Genomic DNA, 20,067 nt, shown 5'->3' on the forward strand with positions numbered 1-20,067 from the left:
GAACGGCGATTCTGGGCCCGGGAAACAAGCACGGACTGGTGGGACCGTATAGTGCTTCAGGTCTGGGATGAATCCCAGTGGCTGCGAAACTTTCGCATGCGGAAGGGGACTTTCCTCGAACTTTGTGAGTTGCTGTCCCCTGCCCTGAAGCGCAAGGACACCCGCATGCGAGCAGCCCTCACTGTCCAGAAGCGAGTGGCCATAGCCCTCTGGAAGCTTGCAACGCCGGACAGCTACCGGTCAGTCGCGAACCACTTTGGTGTGGGCAAATCTACCGTGGGGGTTGTTGTCATGCAAGTAGCCAAGGCAATCGTGAAGGTACTGCTCCCAAAGGTAGTGACCCTGGGAAACGCGCAGGTCATCATAGATGGCTTTGCCGCGATGGGATTCCCAAACTGCGGTGGGGCTATCGATGGGACTCACATCCCTATCCTGGGACCGGACCACCAGGCCAGCCAGTACATCAATAGAAAGGGCTACTTTTCAATGGTGCTGCAAGCACTGGTGGACCATCGGGGACGGTTTACAAACATCTACGTCGGATGGCCGGGCAAGGTTCATGACGCTCGCGTGTTCAGGAACTCTGGTCTGTTTAGACGGCTGCAGGAAGGTATTTACTTCCCAGACCACAAAATAACTCTTGGGGATGTGGAGATGCCTACAGTCATCCTCGGGGACCCAGCCTACCCGCTAATGCCCTGGCTCATGAAGCCCTATACTGGCACCCTGGACACAGAAAAAGAACTGTTCAACTACCGGCTGAGCAAGTGCAGAATGGTAGTGGAGTGTGCTTTTGGCCGTCTCAAAGGGAGATGGAGAAGCTTACTGACTCGCTGTGATCTCAGTGAAACCAATATCCCCATCGTTATTGCAGCTTGCTGTGTGCTCCACAATCTGTGAGAGCAAGGGGGAGACCTTTATGGCGGGGTGGGAGGTTGAGGCAAATAGCCTGGCTGCTGATTACGTCCAGCCAGACAGCCGGGCCATTAGAAGATCCCAGCGGGACGCCCTGTGCATCCGGGAGGCTTTGAAAGCTAGGTTCCTGAGTGAGCAGGGCAACCAGTGACTTTTCAGTTTGTGGACAGAAAAGCTGAACCTGCCCCCGTTTCTTTACCCAGTTCATTTTGACTATCCTCTCCAGTTACATACCCCCTTCACCCCCTTCCCCTTCCCAAAAAATAAAATCATTTCGATTTTGTTAATGAACACCGTTGTCTGTGTTGCTGTTTTCGCGGGAATATTTTAAACCGGGGACGCAGACTGTGGCGGGGGGCGGGTTCAGTGTTCTGATGCAAATGATGCTTCTAAACTCCCGGAATGCCAGGCTCCGCACTGGTGGACTGGTTATTTCAATGGAGAACATGAAAAACACCTCCCAGACTGACCAGGGTAACCAGTGACTGCACTGTGTATGTGTCCTGATGCTGGACCTGACACCGCCTCTGTACCCTGCTAAAGGTCACTGTCCTGCCCAATTACCAAGCCCCTTCCCCCCCTCCAGACAGACTCTCCCTCAAAAGAACCTGACTGAAACAGTAATGGAGAGAAACAAACATTTTATTGCGAACCAGACATGAAACGTGGGGGGTGAAACTTGGACGGGGGCTTGTGTGAGGTGGGTAGGAAAGGACTTATGAAATTTTGGGGAATGTCAGCCTTCTAGTGCTAGAGCAGTCTGCAGGGGTTGACTGAAAGTTTTAACGGCCCTTGCCGCCCCTCCTTCTTTGGAGTTTGGGTGAGGGTGGTGTGGGACTTGGTGGCGGGTGAGGGCGGTTACAGATAGACTGCAGCGGGGCTCTGTCCTCCTGCCTCCGGTCTTGCAGAACATCCACAAGGCGCCGGAGCGTGTCCGTTTGCTCCCTCATTAGTCCAAGCAGCTTTTCAGTAGCCTGTTGGTCCTCCTGACGCCACCTCTCCTCCCGTTCCATGACTGCTCGGTGCATTTGTGACAAGTTCTCCCTCCACTGTGTCTGCTGGGCTGCCTGGGCTCGGGAGCATCCCATTAGTTCTGAGAACATGTCTTCACGCGTCTTCTTCTTCCTCCGCCTAATCTGCGCTAGCCTCTGGGAGTGTGCTGACAGGCTGGGTTGGGAGACAGTCGCAGATGTGTCTGTGTGAATTGTGAAAAGGGAGTGAATTCCTGAGACAGATAAATGAAATTGTATACAAAGAACCTAGTCTTTCTCTGTGAACAAGACCATGCACTGCACCTCTCACATGCGCACTCAGGACAAGGTCGAATTTTCGGCCGTCGCCTTCAGTGCCTGTGGACTTGCGGAGGTCTTGGAGTGTTCAGAGAAGCGTGGCTGGAGACCTGAACTTCTGGAGCGGGCAATAATGGTAAGCCGCAGACTTGTGGCTGCTTAAAACTCCAGCAGTAGCACTGGCCTCCTTTCACACTGAAAGCAATGCCAGTCTCTGCTGCCAGCAATCAGGACAGCATCAACTCTGCCCCTGTCCCACCCCCTCGCGGCTGTCCCAGGGAAAGATCCCTGTATGCTGCCCCTCTCCCTCCACCGCGTGGCTGTAAAGCAGTCCCAATACTAACATTCCCCTCCCTAATTCAAAGCAGGGCGTCATGAGCGACATCACCCTCCTGAGGATCCCGGACACCCAGAGAGAACGCATGCTGCGGGAAAGCATGCAGAAACCGGGGCCGTATGCCGCCATGCTATGTCGGGCCATGATCCCGGAGTACTTGATTGTGGCGTGGAGGGGGCATGTCTGCTACCACGGAGGGCCCACTAAGATCGCCCTACCCCGGAACCTGATCAACAGGCTTGAGCTCTACCTCCACGAGACCTACGAGGAGTTCTCCTACGAGGATTTCTCGTCGATCCCCGGCCACATTGACCGGATTTTCGCGTAGGTGCACTGGGACTATGGAGTGGAGCGTCTTGGGCCTGGGAATCATGGAGTAACGGACATTGTGAAAATTTTTTAAAACACTTGGGACTAAATTGAGAAGAGCCTAAGACAGAGAAATCATGAAAACCCATTTGTTACCTTTGTAAATATTCCTGTTTTGTACCTGATTATTTTTTTACTAGTTTACAGAACTTTTATAAATGTACATTGTTAATAGTATAAATATTACCGTTCTGTTTTAAATAAATGTTTACATGTTTACAGCACTTACTGCTTGATCCTTCCCCTGATTCTGTGTCCGGGGTAAGGGATGGGGACGGTTGGTACGGGATCTCGGTAAGGGTGATGAAGAGCTCCTGGCTGTCGGGGAAATCAGCGGTGCCAGCGCTGTCGACTGCCTCGTCCTCCTCATCTCCTTCTTCATCTTCCCCGTCCGCTGTCATGTCCGACGAGGAACCGGCCGCGGACATGATCCCATCCTCGGAGTCCACGGTCAGGGGTGGGGTAGTGGTGGCGGCCGCTCCCAGGATGGAATGCAGTGCCTCGTAGAAACGGGATGTGTGGGGCTGGGATCCGGAGCGTCCGTTAGCCTCTTTGGTTTTTTGGTAGCCTTGTCTCAGCTCCTTGATTTTCACGCAGCACTGCGTTGCATCCCGGCTGTAGCCTCTCTCTGCCATGGCTTTGGAGATCTTCTCGTAGATCTTAGCATTCCTTCTTTTGGAGCGCAGCTCTGAAAGCACGGACTCATCGCCCCACACTGCGATGAGATCCAAGACTTCCCGATCAGTCCATGCTGGGGCCCTCTTTCTATTAGATTGCACGGCCATCTCTGCTGGAGAGCTCTGCATAGTTGCCACTGCTGCTGAGCTCCCCTCGATGTCCAAAGAGGAACTGAGATTCAAACTGCCCAGACAGGAAAATGAAAATGAATTCAAATTTTCCCGGGGGTGTGGCTGGTCAGAGCATCCGAGCTCGGACTGCTGTCCAGAGCGTCAACAGAGTGGTGCACTGTGGGATAGCTCCCGGAGCTATTACCGTCGATTTCCATCCACACCTAGCCTAATTCGATATGGCCATGTCGAATTTAGCGCTAATCCTCTCGTTGGGGAGGATTACAGAAATCGATTTAAAGAGAGCTCTATGTCGAACTAAATGGCTTCCTGGTGTGGACGGGTGCAGGGTTAATTCGATATAACGGCGCTAAAGTCGACATAAAAGCCTAGTGTAGACCAGGCCTAAAAGATGTATGATTTCATGAGTCACCACTGGAAATTCATCAGTTAATCAAACTGCAGGAAGAAGAGGGTAAACTCCAGCTGCTGGGGAGGGCAGAAGGAGTACATTTCATAACCATAACTAAACCAACTGTACTATTTAAGGGCCCAATCTTGCAAGGTGGTAAGTGCCTTTCCTTCTCTTGGAAGTGGATGGGACTTGAGGGTGCTCAACCCCGCCAAGTCTTAGGCTCTAAATGGACAATTGTGACCAGCATTCAGACACACGGGTGGGGAAACACTCTATAAACATTTAAGATAAATAGTACCAAAGCACTAGCTCAGGAAGCATGCACTACAGAATACCCAGTACTTATAAAGAGATGGACAACCCTCAGGAGTTGCTGAAATCTTTCCTCCCCGCTCTGACCTCCCACCTGCACCCCACACCGTTACCGCCTGCTGTCGCGCATCAACTGGCGTTTGAGGCCTTCTGCCTCTTGCTTTTGTTCCCTCTTCTGCTGCCTCAGCTCCTCTTGCTGCCTTCTGTGCTCAATCCTGGCTGTGTTGAAGTCCATCTTTCTCAGGCTCTCTTGAGTTACACCCTTGGTGACTGACTTCTGAAAGAAAAAGTCCTTAATATCAGTAAAGGTTTGTTCCTAATGTAAACTGAAGTCCTGTATAATCAGTAAGGCTTAGTTTCCCAATGTCATTCCTGAGCTCTGAGAGCAACACTTATTGATTGTTGTCACAGCATCATTTCCCAGCTGTGAGCATGATGGGTCTGACACTAGCACATTTCAGGAGCTCTACGGAAGGGTCAAGCATGGTCTATAACTAGCTGGGTGAAGGAAAATCCAGGTACTTCAAGAAATGGTATTCACAATTCAGTAGGCAGTACTGTTCCAGCTTAGTCAGTACTGACCCAATACATGGAACTGCCCTAGGTTGTTGTTACAGCAACTTTTGGATTAGAACAGAGGGATGAAAAGCATGAGCAATGAAGCATCCACTGAGTTCTTATCTCATTGTGTAGTGTTTACTTTGTCTCCTGAATATGCAGTGTACTCCTAATACAAGTGTACCTGAAGCTTCAGATACAAGTTTGAATTTAAATAACAATAAGCTATAGTTCCTTTGCTTTAGGAACTGTAGGCTGCAATTGCCTTCCCTATTTTCCTGGTTGTCCTTAGAAGGCTCATGTAGTGTTTCTGCTGTTTTTTAATTAAAAAGTCAGTGTCTGAAGCTGTAGGTATCTTTGCTAAATCTTTCGAGTGTTTTCCTATTCTTTGCTGTGTGGCATGTGCAAAACCTAGGCCCTGTAAGTGGTTCATGCTTAATGTGCTACAGCTGGAAAGATTTTAAACAAATAAAGTGAAACTTCAAAAAACTAAAAGGTGCTTTATAAATGGAAGATGAAAAAGCGGTGTGATCTAGTGCAGTGGCTCTCAACCTTTCAGGAGTCTGATTTGTCTTGTGTACCCCCACATTTCACCTCACTTAAAAACTACTTGCTTACAAAATCAGACATAAGAATACAGAAGTGTCAAAGAACACTATTACTGAAAAAGTGCTTACTTTCTCATTTTTACTATTTAATTATAAAATAAATCAATTGGAATATAAATATTGTACTTATATTTCAGTGTATAGTATAGCGGGCAATATAAACAAGTCATTGTATGAAATTTTAGTTGGCACCGACTTCGCTAGTGCTTTTTATGTAGCTTGTTGTAAACCTAGGCAAATATTTAGAGTAGTTAATGTACCCCCGGGAAGACCTCTGCGTACCCCCAGGAGTACACATACCCCTGGTTGAGAACCACTGATCTAGTGGCTAGAACACAGTATTGAGGACTAAGACACCCTCAATTTTCATCCCAGCTTTCATATGGACTCCCCTTATGGCCTTGGACTAGTCACTTAACTGTTCTGTTCCTTGGTTTCCTTATCTGTAAAAGAAGAATTATTCTTTTATATATTGCAAGGATGATTGAGAGGATTAGTCAGTATATGAAGATGAAAAGCTCCACAGAAGGGCTAAGTATTAATATCAGCATACAAGAAAATGTCCTGTTCCTGGACAATGACACCATGCATTGATGGGGGTTTGATATTTGTATGGGTGTATGTATCTTCTATTGCAGTACATGTCACCATAAAATAGACAAAAATGAGGCCATGCTAGTTGATTTATACCATGCCATGTGAATAAATCCTGTGAACCTAATGGCCAGGAACTAATTGGTCCAGATTGTGTGTTGTAGTACAGCTGCTTTGCACCACACTCTCCACATAATGCAACCCTTAAAACAGCATAGTCTGGCCCAGAGGATTACACCATTGGAGGATTCCCCCACAATAGGGTAGAGGTACCTACACCTCCAGCTGCCAGCAAAGAGTGTGACTGGGGTTTGGCCAGGTATCCCTGTCCTCTTGACAATCAACATAAATTAGAGCAGCCCTCAGGCTGTCTAATTTATGCTGGCACAGAGATGGCCAAGGATAATGGGAGTTGGTGCACTGGAGAATTTGAGCCAGTGTCCAGTAGTCAACTCATTCTCCTGACATTTAGCCAATCAGAGATCAGACTTCCTTACTTCTAATTAGGCCCTTATGAAAATAACCTTTCAGGAAATTGACAAAAAGAACTTTGTGGCACAAGCCAATCATGAATCTATTCAACCGATTTAAATAGGCTTTTGACCAGGCATTGGGTCAGCAATAACAAATGTTTGCTTTATTCTTCCTAGAAAAAAGCTGTGTGCTCTTAACCTGTGTACTCGGAGCACTGTGGGGTCTCTGTATACGCAGAACTGATTCAATGGTCAAGCGGTCTTTCTTCAGTGATTGATCCACTCGGTCAAACATAGCTTGGAGACTGGAAGTGCTGAAAGCATGTGCTTTCACGGGAGGGTTCCTTGGGGGATGCTGGGCTGGAGCTTCTATCATGCTGGACTGAAAAAGAGCTTTCAGACAAATTAGAGATATAACAGGTGATGGACACCTGATAAAATGGTGAACAGATAGAAAGAAAAGTGTGTTAATGTAAAATGCATTCAAGCAAGACCTTTCTATTACCAGTAAGTACTAACATTTCTCCCCAAGGAAGTGGGAGCTTTTTAGTGACCACAGGACAGTCACCACTTTCAAAAATAATCTTGCCAACATAGACAAGGAACCAGAGTAGCAGCCGTGTTAGTCTGTATCCGCAAAAAGAACAGGAGTACTTGTGGCATGCATCCGAAGAAGTGGGTTGTAGCCCACGAAAGCTTATGCTCTAATAAATTTGTTAGTCTCTAAGGTGCCACAAGTACTCCTGTTCTTTTTATAGACAAGGAAGCGTTTTTACCCAGTAACTGGGATGAAGCGTTGACTGTGCTCACATCTACTGAGCCTCTCTCAGTAGGAGTTACTGTAGTTTACTGGCTGTGAGGAAATGTGCACCTCTGCTATACCAGTTTCAGCCTCTCCTCATAGGAGGCAGGACAGGGAATGGAACAATGGCACTAAATAGGTGGTGCGGCTGGAGGAGGCTTTTGGCCTTTGGAATCCACTCCCAGTTGCCTGCACATCTCACAGATCTCTCTTAAGTGAGGAAGGCATTGGTTAAAGGGGACCTAATTAAAAGATGTTTTAGACTATGAACCTTTTTTACAATACTAGAACAAGGGGTTACCCAGTGCAATTAAAGAGCAGTAATCTCTTAAATTAAAGTGCAGAACAAAGAAAAGTACGTATTTCTTCACACAGATTATAGTCAACTTGTGAAATCCTTTGCCACAGGCAGTCCAGTCAAATACTACAGTCAGATTTTTAAAAGGGTAGGATAGCTTTAGGACTAATAAAATTTGTAGTGCATGCTAAGACAGGGGCAATCAAAGATCTTACTTCAGGGAAGGTGGCAGCCGCAGGAGCCCAAAAAGAACTGTTCATGTTTCAGAGGAAGATAAGTAAATCACCATAGTGCACAACCACTAGTGCCTACACATACCAGAGCACGATTGACCAGATGCATTATGGTGTTTTTTCATCTTCCTGTAAGGCACCAGGAATGACAAGAGACCAGACAGGAAGAACCAATGCTCTCATCTAGTATGGCATGTCCTAGGCTTGTATGAAACAGCTAATTGATACAATATCAATACCAGGTTCATTCTTCAGAAGAGACTCGGGATCAGCCCCATAGTGTCTGCTGTCTTCTTTGTCATCGTGCATTGGCTCCATTAGGCAGGTATCTGGGTGGACAGCAATATCAACCATGGCACGAGCACCTCCCATCAAACGTGTTGAAGTCATCTCCTTCTGAGGGCTCTGGAAACAACAGGAAACTATCAAAATGCTGAGCCATTGGGGAGTAGAATGTGTCAGTAACATGAAATTACAAAATAAGCTACTGTATGATCTTGCCATTACTGCACTAATCCCATCGTTAGTGTAAACTAACCCTGGCTGATACTACCTGAATGACTGGCGAGCCTTCAGCTGTAGGGAAACATTGCTTGGAGAGGAAGAGCTGTCATTGCTGACACAGTGGTGACTAACTTTACTGTCATTTTGACATGGACACAAGCAATCCAAACTTCTTCTTGAAATTGGGGTTTCAGAAGGAAAATAAAACTGGTTTCTTTATTCAAGGAATAAGTGAAGCCTTTAAACATAGGAGTTTCTGCCCATTTCTTAGGTTTGTCTGCAGCTAAAAGCTACCCCACAACTGACAATGTTTCTGCATTAAAGGGACCCAAAATTGGAGTAGCAGGCCAGGAATAAGGTGCATTGGCAGACACGCACTAGAAGGAGGTGGGGTAAATCAGAATTGTGGTTCTCTGGAGAGCCATATGAAGAAGCTTGCACAGTACCTGCATGAACTAGGCCTCGTTCTAGCTGATAGCCTTCCCTCCCATGAGCACCAAATTAAACAGAAAAGGAAGAAATGCATTCATTATTAAATTGCAAAATCTCAGGGGAGAGATCCTCAGTTGTATAAATTGTCATAACTCCAGTGATTTCAAGTTACTGAGTGAGGTTCTCTGGCTTGTTTTATGAAGAAAGTTCAACTACATGATCATAATGGTCCCTTCTGGACTTAAAATGTATTAATCTATGAATGGAGCTCTGACAATTTATACTAATTGAGGATCTGCCTTTAACACTCAGCCCAAGGAGTCATAAACTACAAACAAAGCAAATAAAATAAAAACCCCAAATTCTGAAGGACTGTTTAGTATTACAAAGTGCTTGTGTATAAAAAAAAAAATCTTTATTCTGATCTTTGGTTTAAAAATCTTTGGGGGGACCAAATTTGTTAAAGCCAAAGAGACTCATTAGTGTGCACAAAAATGCCTATATTTGTACAAGCAATTACCATGATTTACATATGGCCAGTTAGGTATGCTGCTAATTAATTGTACAGACATCTGATGCAATAAATGTTATCTTTGTATGTGCGTTTAACACTGTATTATTTCATATATTAATGCAGAACAACAATAACCAAGCAAATCAAATGTTAAGAGTGAAACATACAAGTTACTTTGGAACCAATAGTCAACATGTCCATGAAACAATAAACATGCCAAAAATACCTGAGTGTGGAACCAATATAGGCCAGATCCTCAGTCTTAGTCCTATCTCCTTTGTGTCATGGATGGAGCTGCCTTAACAGGGTGAATAGGGATTCCTTCTGTACTGAGTGGTACAAAACCATCTTAGTGACACCCTCTCCTGCCCGTACCCACACTGTAAAGGGGGCATGCCAAGTCAGGATAAGGTGTGGCTAGATTGTGTTGTGCTCCAGTGATCCTGAACAGGTGGAGTAGCCACTAGGAGTCTGTTCCAGCCAGTGCCAGAGAATGAATGAGACCCCAGCTATTCCCTGGATCAAAGGCTCAGAAAGGTGGTAGAAAGCCATCTATGATTTCCCCATCCTTAGCAGAACTCAGGTATACATGATAATCTAGTCCAGTATTTCTAATATTTTTTTGCCACAGAAAGCAGAATCACGGATATTACTGCAGCTATAGCAAAGGATATTGTAATACCATAGTCTGTATGAAGCACTCTCTACCTTCTTGGGTTCTGTAACCTTGTTTCCCATCTCCACACAGGATCCTAAATCTTTAGGGACGTTTTCTTTCTTTAATCGCTTCTTCTTTTCCTTTTTATCTTCCTCTTTGGAGACCCTTTCTGAAATGGGGACTCTCCCTTTAGACAGCTGTTCTTCTATCTTCCTGCTCAGCTCTTCTTTGGTCAGGCTTGTTCCTGGGATCAGGACATCTTCTGGTTGTGCTCTGTTCACTGTGGGCCTGATGGGCACCCAGGCTCCAAGGCAGCAATGGCAAAGTGAGGAACATCCAGAGCTGCAGTTAGGACATGACTGAAGCTGTGTGGAACCCTGCCAGCAAACTGGATCTAAGTGATCCTGTCTGCCATGCCCTGAAGCTCTGTAACCAGGTGTCACAATGTAGGGATAGTCTGAGCTTGAGTCCACCAACATTTGCCTGGCTACTAATGGCATCTGAAGTTCCAGGATGATGCGTTCACTCAGGGGCAGAGGGATCCTTAGAGCTAAATCAGAGGACACCTTCTTAGTCTGACCATTCCAGAAATTCACCAGCACTCCGCTGTTTTCACTGGCTACAAACAGAAATAAATGACAAACAGTACTTTAGAAGTATGCCAAAAACATGCCTGATTGACCTCTTGGAGACCTGGAGATGAAACAAGATCTTGTACTATGGAAAGCAGGGAAAGATTTTGTAACCATTTAAAAGTGGTTTTGCTTTATATATTTAGGATTCACACTCATCTCTTTCAAACTTACTGAGAAGACAATGGGTAAAATCCCGTCTTCACTGAAGTCAATACAAAACTCCCACTGACTTCAGTGAGGCCAGGATTTCACCCAATATGCATCTAGAGAGTAGCCTCAATCATCTGGGTACCTAAGAGGCCCCAGAACTTTTTTTTCTCTTTATGTTAGAAGTGGTATCACCTGGCTCCACAACAGATTAAATGCTTTCAAAGTCCCCATTCACAAAGCAGCCCTACAGCTTGATTCATGGAGCAGCACTAGATTCTGGCACTGAGCAGGAAAAGGTTACTTAGCCGCACTGAAAGGAAAAGAGAAGGGAGGAAGAGGGAAAGCAAATTACAGATTGTATGCTCCTTGCGGCAGACACTGCTTTCGTCTCTGTACAGTGTCTAGCACACTTCAAGGTGCTACTCCAATATAAATAACAATAGGAAAAAATGTACTGTACCTAACTGTGCTTCACTGTTCTCTGCAGCTTTTAGTACAGTGCCTGGGCCATATCGTTCACCTTTAGCCTCCCATGGTGCCAAGACTCTGTCTCCTGGAGCTAGTGGCTGTCGCCTGGCATCTTCATAGTGGATAATGTCATAGAGGGGTGTTTCTTGCATGCGAAACTGTACCTTGCCTTTCAGCAACCGACTTCTCTCAAACTCGATTAAAAAACGTTCCCTGGAGCCCTGCAGGATTAAACCATGCAGTATGCAAGGTGAGTCCCACAAATGGCCAAACACAGGGGCTAGGGGCTGCTAACACTAGGGAGAGGGAACTGGCAGAAATTCCAAGAAATAGCACATGGTCAGAGAATCCATTGAACCTAGAACACTCATTTTTTCACTCTGTTCTGTCCAAGTTTGTCTTTAAGGGTAGTTAACGAGCTTGAAGACCATAGCAGATTGCCAGGTAAAGCTCTCCCCTTCCTTCACTCTTGGATCTTGCAAGTAATGTGTTCACTGGGGATGAGCAGCACAACTGCCATGCTAAGGAAGACCTCTATCACCCCAGTCAGTGGAAAAAGGGTAGCCAAGACAGACTGCTTTTTTGCTGCCTGGTAGGTTACATAGTAATAAAGGGGAAAATAAAATGGTAAAATGCTCCCAATGCCGTAATTTTTACTGCTTTAATTTGAGCATCCACTATAGGAGTGGGGAGTAATTCAGGTAATTCCTCTGCTCCACAAGTGGCAAATTGTTGGGAAAGGTCAATGTTAAATTCTACAAGTGCCAAGAAGCCAACATCCTTTTCTCCTGTTTTTCCCAAAACAGTCTGTTTCCCTGCTGATTAAAACGAGAGAGGGCATGGTCTTTTCCACTATTGGGGTAGGTCACAGAGTTAACAATGGTGATATAGAGCAGCTATTTCAGCCAGCCTGCCCCCTAGTATCCTCATCCTGAACTCAGACACATCATCTTGCAAAATGTTTGATTTCCACTGGCCCAGATAAAATAATCTCTGAAGGGCTTTGATAGCATCTTCCTTTTCCCTCACAAAACAATGACTTATATTAACTGTATTGGGGATTTCATACGGGGAGTGACTGCACATTCGAATGATATCAACGCTTTGCGATAGTCACATTTGTTTAATTTAAGTGATCCTTAGCTCAAACCCTGGTTCTTTACCCAGCTTTTCCTTGTATGGCTATGAAATACTCAGTTGACCATAAAAGGTTGCTGATTGCACATTTCCAATGAGAAGAAAGCCAAGGAGGCCTGAGATTATGTCATCTTAAAAACCAAACAGAATTCATACCAATGGAATTCTTCAGTAAGCATTCCCTTCTTCAGAAAACCTGTCTTTAGTTGATAACTACAGAGATCGGCTCCATAACAAAAGAATTTTGGCCACTTGTTATACAAAGGCCAGGCCCTCTGAACAAAGAGCACTGTAATGGCATATTCTGGCCCTTGTGGCACACTCCCCCAGAAGGGGAAGTCTTGGGAGCCAGGCCACCCCATGGCAGGAGTTCTGCTGCAAATAGAGACCCAGGGAACAACAGAGGCTGCCACTGAGAGAGAGGGGAGTCGAAAAAATGCACCCCAGCAGAGATGCCTGTGGAGGAAGGGATCCAGGAGAGGGGCCTTTTTAGTTTGTTCAGTTTTTTGGCAAGCGTTGTTTAGCTGCTAGACTTTCCTGCCAGCTTGGGTGGAGCTGGGTGAAGGTGATATAAAGGACTTGCTGGCTGTGACTGGCTCTGAATGACAACTTGTGGCATTCACCAAAAATGTGTGTCCTTCTGATTGCAGGGCTCCTTGCTGTAAACAGCTAAGAGTCATTGAAAAGCAAAGAACAACATGATTAGGAAACCCCAGATACCAGCTTATGCCAAGGACCTCAAGCCTCAGCGGAACACTAACAAATACATTGCTGGAACCATTCTGGCTCACCTGTGTGTAAACAGGCGTTAGAATTATAAAAAATGTGCTTAGTGTTTAGACTTTATTGAATGCTTGTAAGCTGCTGCATGTATTAATCTCACTTCTAACATCTGTATCCCATATTGTAAGGTAATATTTAAGCATTTGTATTATAAGTCTCTGTGACTGTGTAAGTCACCAGACAGGAGACATTAATTAGTGTAAAAGTGCTGATCTCCAACAGAAGATGTTATGTCCTGTCTCAAAAGAAAGGCCCAGGTGAACTATTGTGAAACATCAGAGAGGACAAAAGAGTTTGTTGATTGCTCTCCTCCCTCTCATGAAAAGGAGTCATGCAAGTGATTTCCTTTCATCAGCTGAGTTTTCAGCTCAAAACACGTGAAGAAGAAGCAAATAAAATGCCATAACAGGGAGGAACTGTATCTTTATATTGCTTGGATTCTGAGTGGCAAGGATTACTAAGCATAAGCAAAAAATCCTCAGTGCTTAGCCTGGGTTATCCCTAAAGGACATATAGAGCTTGCTTATTATGGAAGCTTCTATTACTTTTTAAAACTTAAGATTGGAACTCTTTTGTGTGTATATATGCTTACCTGCTTTAACCTTGTAAATAACTCTTGTTTCCTTTTCCTATATAATAAATCTTTCGATAGTTTGTTATAGGATTGGCTGCAAGTGTCGTCTTTGGTGTGAGATCTAAAGTGCAATTGACCTAGGGCAAGTGACTGGTTCTTTGGGACTGAGAGTAACCTGACTATTGCTGTGATCTTTAGTGTAAGAGATCATCGATCACAAAAGTAAGCTTACCTGGGTGGTGAGATACATCAGAGTACTCAAGGGGACTGTCTGCCAGAGGAGTTTACACTTGATAATTGATTAGTGACATCTACATATAGAACTCACAACCAGTTTGGGGTTTGTGCCCTGTTTCTTAACAATCTGCCCTGAGCTTGATTCCCACCATTGTGAGCCACTGCAGGACAGCGTGATACCCATCCAGCAAGAGAGAGAGAGAGAGATGGGATAGCCAAAGGAGACCCACCCTAGCGAAGCCCCAGGTGAGGAATAGGGAGAAACATCACATGTAACCCAAGGAGGAATCATTTACAACCATCATTTACATTAAAGACTTACCTTCACCTCCTGGGCAATGTGGCCCAGATAATAATATCCATCAGTCTCTCTCCTAGCCAGGACTCGGGCCCCCCTCAACAAATGGGGAGCCTCTGGGGACCAGTCCATTAAATCTCCCTTTGTCAAGGTTGTCAGAGGTATACTAGGGGAATTTGCACAGACGTACACAGGAAAGCTGTGGAAACAGGATAGTGGTATGTTCTAGGAAGGGATGAAGATTCTCACAATAGATAATGCAGATTTCTTCAATTTATGAAAATTAAAGCCAAAGAAAATCCACCCAAAACTGGGGTGGTTTCCCAGTTGTTTCCATCACTGGGTTATCAAATTGAGCTACTACGCTAATGGTTCTGGCAGTCCCATGCTCCACATTTTGGACTTACTGTGCTTTAGGAATACCCATCAGCAGAGAACAAGAGGGGTATTTACTGATAGCATTGCAACAGTGGATGCTTGAGGTGCACCCTGGGTTTACCTGGAAAACAGGGAAGAGAAGCAGAAAATTAAACTAATTTCTGAATGAAGCCATAAACCCATAAACCAGTTATTTTATATTTAAAGCTTCAATTCACACTCAAACAAAATTCAGCGATCTACCTTGGTTCTTAACCACACCCCTCAATGTAGTATATGAGCTCTTATAAGTGTGCTATAGTTGATTTCTCCCATTTCAAGCAATCTAAAGGTTTAAAAGGAGGAACATTAAGAGACTAGAATATAAATACAAAATAAACCAAAGCTGTGAACATGTGGTAGCTAAATCATCTTTTGTTTCTTTAGTCAGTGTCCAAGTGCCCTGCATAACCCTTTTATTAAGATGTGATCCACACTGTGAAAAAAATCTGTGAAAACCTATGCTAGACAAATGCTAAGTGTTATTAATATTTTGCTTACTAAATGCACTGCTTAACAGTACTGTTATTTTTTTAGAAGGACAATATTCAATGTTACCTGCTGATGGTGATCCAAATAGCAATGGGATGTCTAAAAAGATATTTGGACCTACTGTAGCCATCACTGCTGCACAAACAGCTAGCATGGTAAGTGTGAAATGAATTGGCAGGAGTAAGGTATACTTTCTTTGCAAGGGCTTCCTCCAGGATCTCCATTTCCTTCCGCAACACCACAGTCTCTCCTTTCAAAAGCTGGAATCAGTTCATTTGAAAGCCTATCTGCACCACTTCAGAGGCCAAATTCAGGTCTGGTGAAGTCAGTAGGTTTGCACCTATGTATATCTAAATTTGAACCCTAATACTGGTCTCAGGTATTGTTGTTCAAGAGCAGTATGAGATGCTCCTTTCCCCCTGAGGTAGAGCATACTGCATGCACTACACTCCCAAATATGAGTCTAAAGCTGTGAGCGCTACAGAAAGGGAGAGAGTACTCATTAGAACAACTGTGTGCATGTGCAATCTTCAAATTTCTGACATAATCTTTAACAGAGATTCTGAATGTATTTCCTTTTTTTATTCACAGGAAGCTCTGTTTGCAGGTAGCCAGACAAAATATGTACTGGCCACCTTTCTAGAGAAAAATTTTCCTCTGCCCTAGCTCTGGTTTTGTGAAATTTTGTTTATGTGGACTGGGATTACCAAAAATTCATTTAATCTAAAACTGCTGTTATTGACTTACCTCTTCTGAAGCTCTAGAAGGGTGCAGGGTGATCACCTGAAAGGATCCTCCAGACTGTCTGGCTACTTTCTCCATTTCTTTTTGTGTGCTGCTTTCACAGTCACCTGGCTTTTCTACCAAGTACACAGTGTGCACTGGGCGTTCCTCGCCAGTCTCTGCAAGAAGGCTACAGATTTCCTCTGAAGCACTCTCAGAGAGTGCATCAGTGACCAAGTATACCACCTGGCAGGTGGGATCTTCAAATGCCATAGCCAAAGCACTCACAGCATCTGCACCATTCCCACACTGCAGAGCTCTAATCCAGGCGGTTGCTTCAATGATGTTACTGAGCGAACATTTGACCAAACTAGTGCGCCATTTTACCACCTGTACAAAAGCCAAAATTTGTAACCAAACACAATAAACATCTATTAAGCAAATATTTTATAACACAGAATTTTTTTAAAAATTGATAAAACTGAGAAATGGGTTAGCTAGTTGATATTTTGGTAAATGGTCTGACATATGTGAGATCCGGGACTTGATTCTCAGCCTGCTCATCCTCTGGGGTGGAGAAGGGAGTTTCTCACATCTTGCAATACAATTGCTCTAGTCAGTTAAGATGTGATGGGCTCTAAACTTTCTGGAGAAGAAACTGGGGTGCCATTCTATGGACTTTAAGGGCAAGGGGAGTTTTGAGGTTCCCAACAGGGTTGTAGAGGATTTCTTTGGAGGAAGATGGAAGAAGAATACAATGAATTTATCACCCATCAAGGGCTGTGGTAGAAAGCCAGAAATTTCCCTGGTTAAAAATGAAAAGGAAATGTCAGTCTTATGATGGTGTCTTATGAGACTCTCTGTGTAATCACAGATTCCAAAGCCCAAGTTTATTGCTGTCTACCTCCGCCTCATGTTTTTCTGTGTACCATCTGTATAACTCAGTATGGTAACTGTGAGCTGACTGATTTTAGTCAATATGTTAGATTACTCTAACTCCCTCTGTTCTAGAGTTATTTCAGTCATGGACAGAGAGAAAAGACCAAATCTTAGTGAAGTTATGAAGGGAAAAACAGCAAGTTTTGGACATGTCCTGGATGTGTTGGGCTAGAGAGAAGGAAGAGTCAAAGATCATATCACATTATGGGGCTGGAATGACAGGAAGGATGGTACTGTTAACAATAGTGACAGATAGTGGGAAGAGAGGTCAGAAGTTCAGTTTTGACTATATTACTGTGTTTCCCCGAAAATAAGACAGTGTCTTATATTAATTTTTGCTCCCAAAGATGCGCTAGGTCTTATTTTCAGGGGAGGTCTTATTTTTCCTGGAGCTTCGGGGCCTTATATTCCGGGGTGGCCTTATTATCGGGGAGGTCTTATTTTCGGGGGATGCCTTATATTACAGCGAGAGGCAAAACTGGAAGTAGGTCTTATTTTCGGGGGATGTCTTACTTTCGGGGAAACAGGGTAAGCTTAAATTGTTGGTGAGACATCCAAGAGAAGATGTCAGAGAGATGGGTTCCATGTTCCCTCAACTAAAGGAAGATATGGTGATAGGGCAGCAGGAAAATCATCTTTCACTATTCTAGAAGAGGACCACATGGATGGGCAAAGTGCGAAAGGGATGATGAGGACCAGGCAGTAAGGAAGCAAGTGTAAGGAAGCATGCATGAAAGATCCCAAGGCATCAACCAGCAAATCCCATCCCTTTCCATTTGTTCCCAGAGCTCAGAAGCCAACATTGCTACTGCATGAGAATGCTCTTCCAGACTTTGGAGTATTACCATGAAAATGCGTGAACCAACCATCACACTTGATGTTAGAATTCCTTTATTTGACACTGCCACAACTGTCAGCTCTTAAACAGGAGCAGGATATACCCAGGCCAGCTGTGGAACCAAGTACTCAAAACATAAGAAATTATACTATGAGGAATAATCCTATGCTGTCAGATAGAGGGACTGGGTAATCCGCTAGGCATTTTCCAACCCTATTATACTTATTTCACCCCACTGGGTACCATTAACTTGTTACAGCCACCTCACCTGGCAGAGATTACACTAGTTAATTGCTATAATTCAAACACAGCAACAATGATAAGCATTGTTTCCACTGATGTCACCTTTCTTATAAAACCTTAACCCTTTGCCCAGCAATGGCTGTGTTGGCATTACCTTGCTGGCAAAACTTATGATGTTGAATGTGGACTCTGTTGGACTGTTGGCCATCGAGAAGAGAGTCTTTATGAGATGCTCCTTCAGAAAATCCTGCTTGGAGGACATGCCTTCCAACATACTGACCACAAAGGTGACATTCTGGTCTTGGAGATCACCAAAAAAAGGTAAAGTGGCACAGCAGGGATGAGAAAGCACCGACATGGCCAAAGCACGAAGACAACCAGCTGCCAAAACAAACAGACCATTTATGAAAAGCTTCTTAAAACTGACTTTACAAAGGGCTTGTGGTACAAGGTGAATCCAATCTATTCCCAATACCTGTGCTAAATTAGCAGTCATATGTCACTCAGTGTGTTTACTTTCCCATAGTTCTCCAACTGCTTTAAAAACACACACCCAAAACTTTGTCTACACTACAGCATCTGATCCCAGTAGCAGGATGCATCATGTAGGCACTCAGATGAATGAGCTTGCACCAACTACAGCATCACCCTTAGAATTTGTAGAGAGTAATTTTCACAGACTGTTGGCCAGCAAACATCAACTGTAGCATCAATTTGTGTGTGGATGCAATGTCACTTCCCATTAACTCAGGGACATTACAGTTAACTTATCACTCTCTCATGCAGATAAAGCCTTTTAAAAACAATTCCCATTGGTGCTATCACTAGTTTAGCTGCATGGGCTAATTGAACCAGCAGGGAACTTAGTTTAGGGAAAAATGTGCTGGTTTCCAGCATTTTAATACTTTGTTAATTGCAGAGTTGTTGCCAACTCTCATGATTTTATCATGAGATTCACACTGCGTGGTTGGGTCATTACACTAATTGAATTTTTTCCCCCCCCATGTTAAGTTCTCTTCACACCTTCTATTGGTCATCTCGATTATCACTTCAAAGTTTTTTCTTCTGCTGCTACTGATAGCTCATCTCAATTGATTGGCCTCTTACAATTGGTATGCGTACTTCCACCTTTTCATGTTCTCTGTATGTATAAATATCTTCTGTCTGTGTGTTTCACTCTATGCATCTGAAGAAGTGAGCTGTAGCCCACGAAAGCTTATGCTGAAATAAATTTGTGAGTCTCTAAGGTGCCACAAGTACTCCTGTTCTTTTTGCGGATACAGACTAACACGGCTGCTACTTTGAAACACTATGTGGTGTTTTTCTTAAAGTTCCAGTTCCTGGAATCATGTGCTTACAGGAGTCTCTCAACTTTCATTTAAAAAATAAAACTAAGTTTCTAGCCCTCAGGCTTGAAAATGTCACCTGAGTGTGACCTAGAGATTCAAACACCAGAAAGAAAATAAAAATGACCCAAAATGTATTATTTTTCTTTAAATCTCTTGATTTTTAAGTCAATCTCATGATTTTGGGGGGCCTGAGTAATGATTTGTGAATATTTGGGTCTGGCAATCCAACCTTCTCCTCCATGCCTATGCTTGGTACCAGGGCCAGCTTTACCATTTTTGCTGTCCCAAGCAATAAATAAATAAATAAATAAATGGCGCCCTAACTGCTGAAGCAAAAAAAAAAACCGCTCGGACTGTGCCGCCCCAAGAATGGATGGAATGCCGCCCCTTAGCATGTGCCGCTCCAGGCACGTGCTTCCTCCACTGGTGCCTGGAGCCGGCCCTGCTTGGTACTTTCTCCCCTAAAATTCCCTATCACCCTCTGAGCCTTTTCTGTCTGGAAGGTGGTGGACATCACTGCCTAGCCCTGCTTTCAACACCCCGAACAGCATGGACCCCGATGTATTTATATTTGTGAGATGCTGAGAATGGAGCACTCTGGGTTCTGCCCCCTTCCATCCACCAAGCAGGACAGGTGTCTGTCTGTGGTCTCTTCCCCCCACCCCAGGGCAGGGCAGGTATGTGT

General features: G+C 44.4%; 1 protein-coding gene across 1 annotated transcript in view; it reads right to left on the reverse strand.

Annotated features, from left to right (window-relative positions):
• LOC112107187 overlaps positions 1-16,286 on the reverse strand; it is a 20,138-nt gene extending 3,852 nt beyond the window's left edge. The window contains exons 1-8 of the mRNA XM_024200798.2: positions 16,038-16,286; positions 14,789-14,880; positions 14,406-14,580; positions 11,345-11,573; positions 10,150-10,718; positions 8,231-8,396; positions 6,858-7,051; positions 4,539-4,702 (exon numbers count right to left, since the gene is read on the reverse strand). Coding sequence (XP_024056566.2) covers positions 4,539-4,702; positions 6,858-7,051; positions 8,231-8,396; positions 10,150-10,718; positions 11,345-11,573; positions 14,406-14,580; positions 14,789-14,880; positions 16,038-16,286 — 1,838 coding nt within the window. The remainder of the gene's footprint in view (positions 1-4,538; positions 4,703-6,857; positions 7,052-8,230; positions 8,397-10,149; positions 10,719-11,344; positions 11,574-14,405; positions 14,581-14,788; positions 14,881-16,037) is intronic.
• Between the last annotated feature and the right edge of the window lie 3,781 nt (positions 16,287-20,067).

The sequence above is a fragment of the Terrapene carolina genome, unplaced genomic scaffold (assembly GCF_002925995.2).
Source record: "Terrapene carolina triunguis isolate 2854851 unplaced genomic scaffold, T_m_triunguis-2.0 Scaffold247, whole genome shotgun sequence".
Taxonomy (NCBI): domain Eukaryota; kingdom Metazoa; phylum Chordata; order Testudines; family Emydidae; genus Terrapene; species Terrapene triunguis.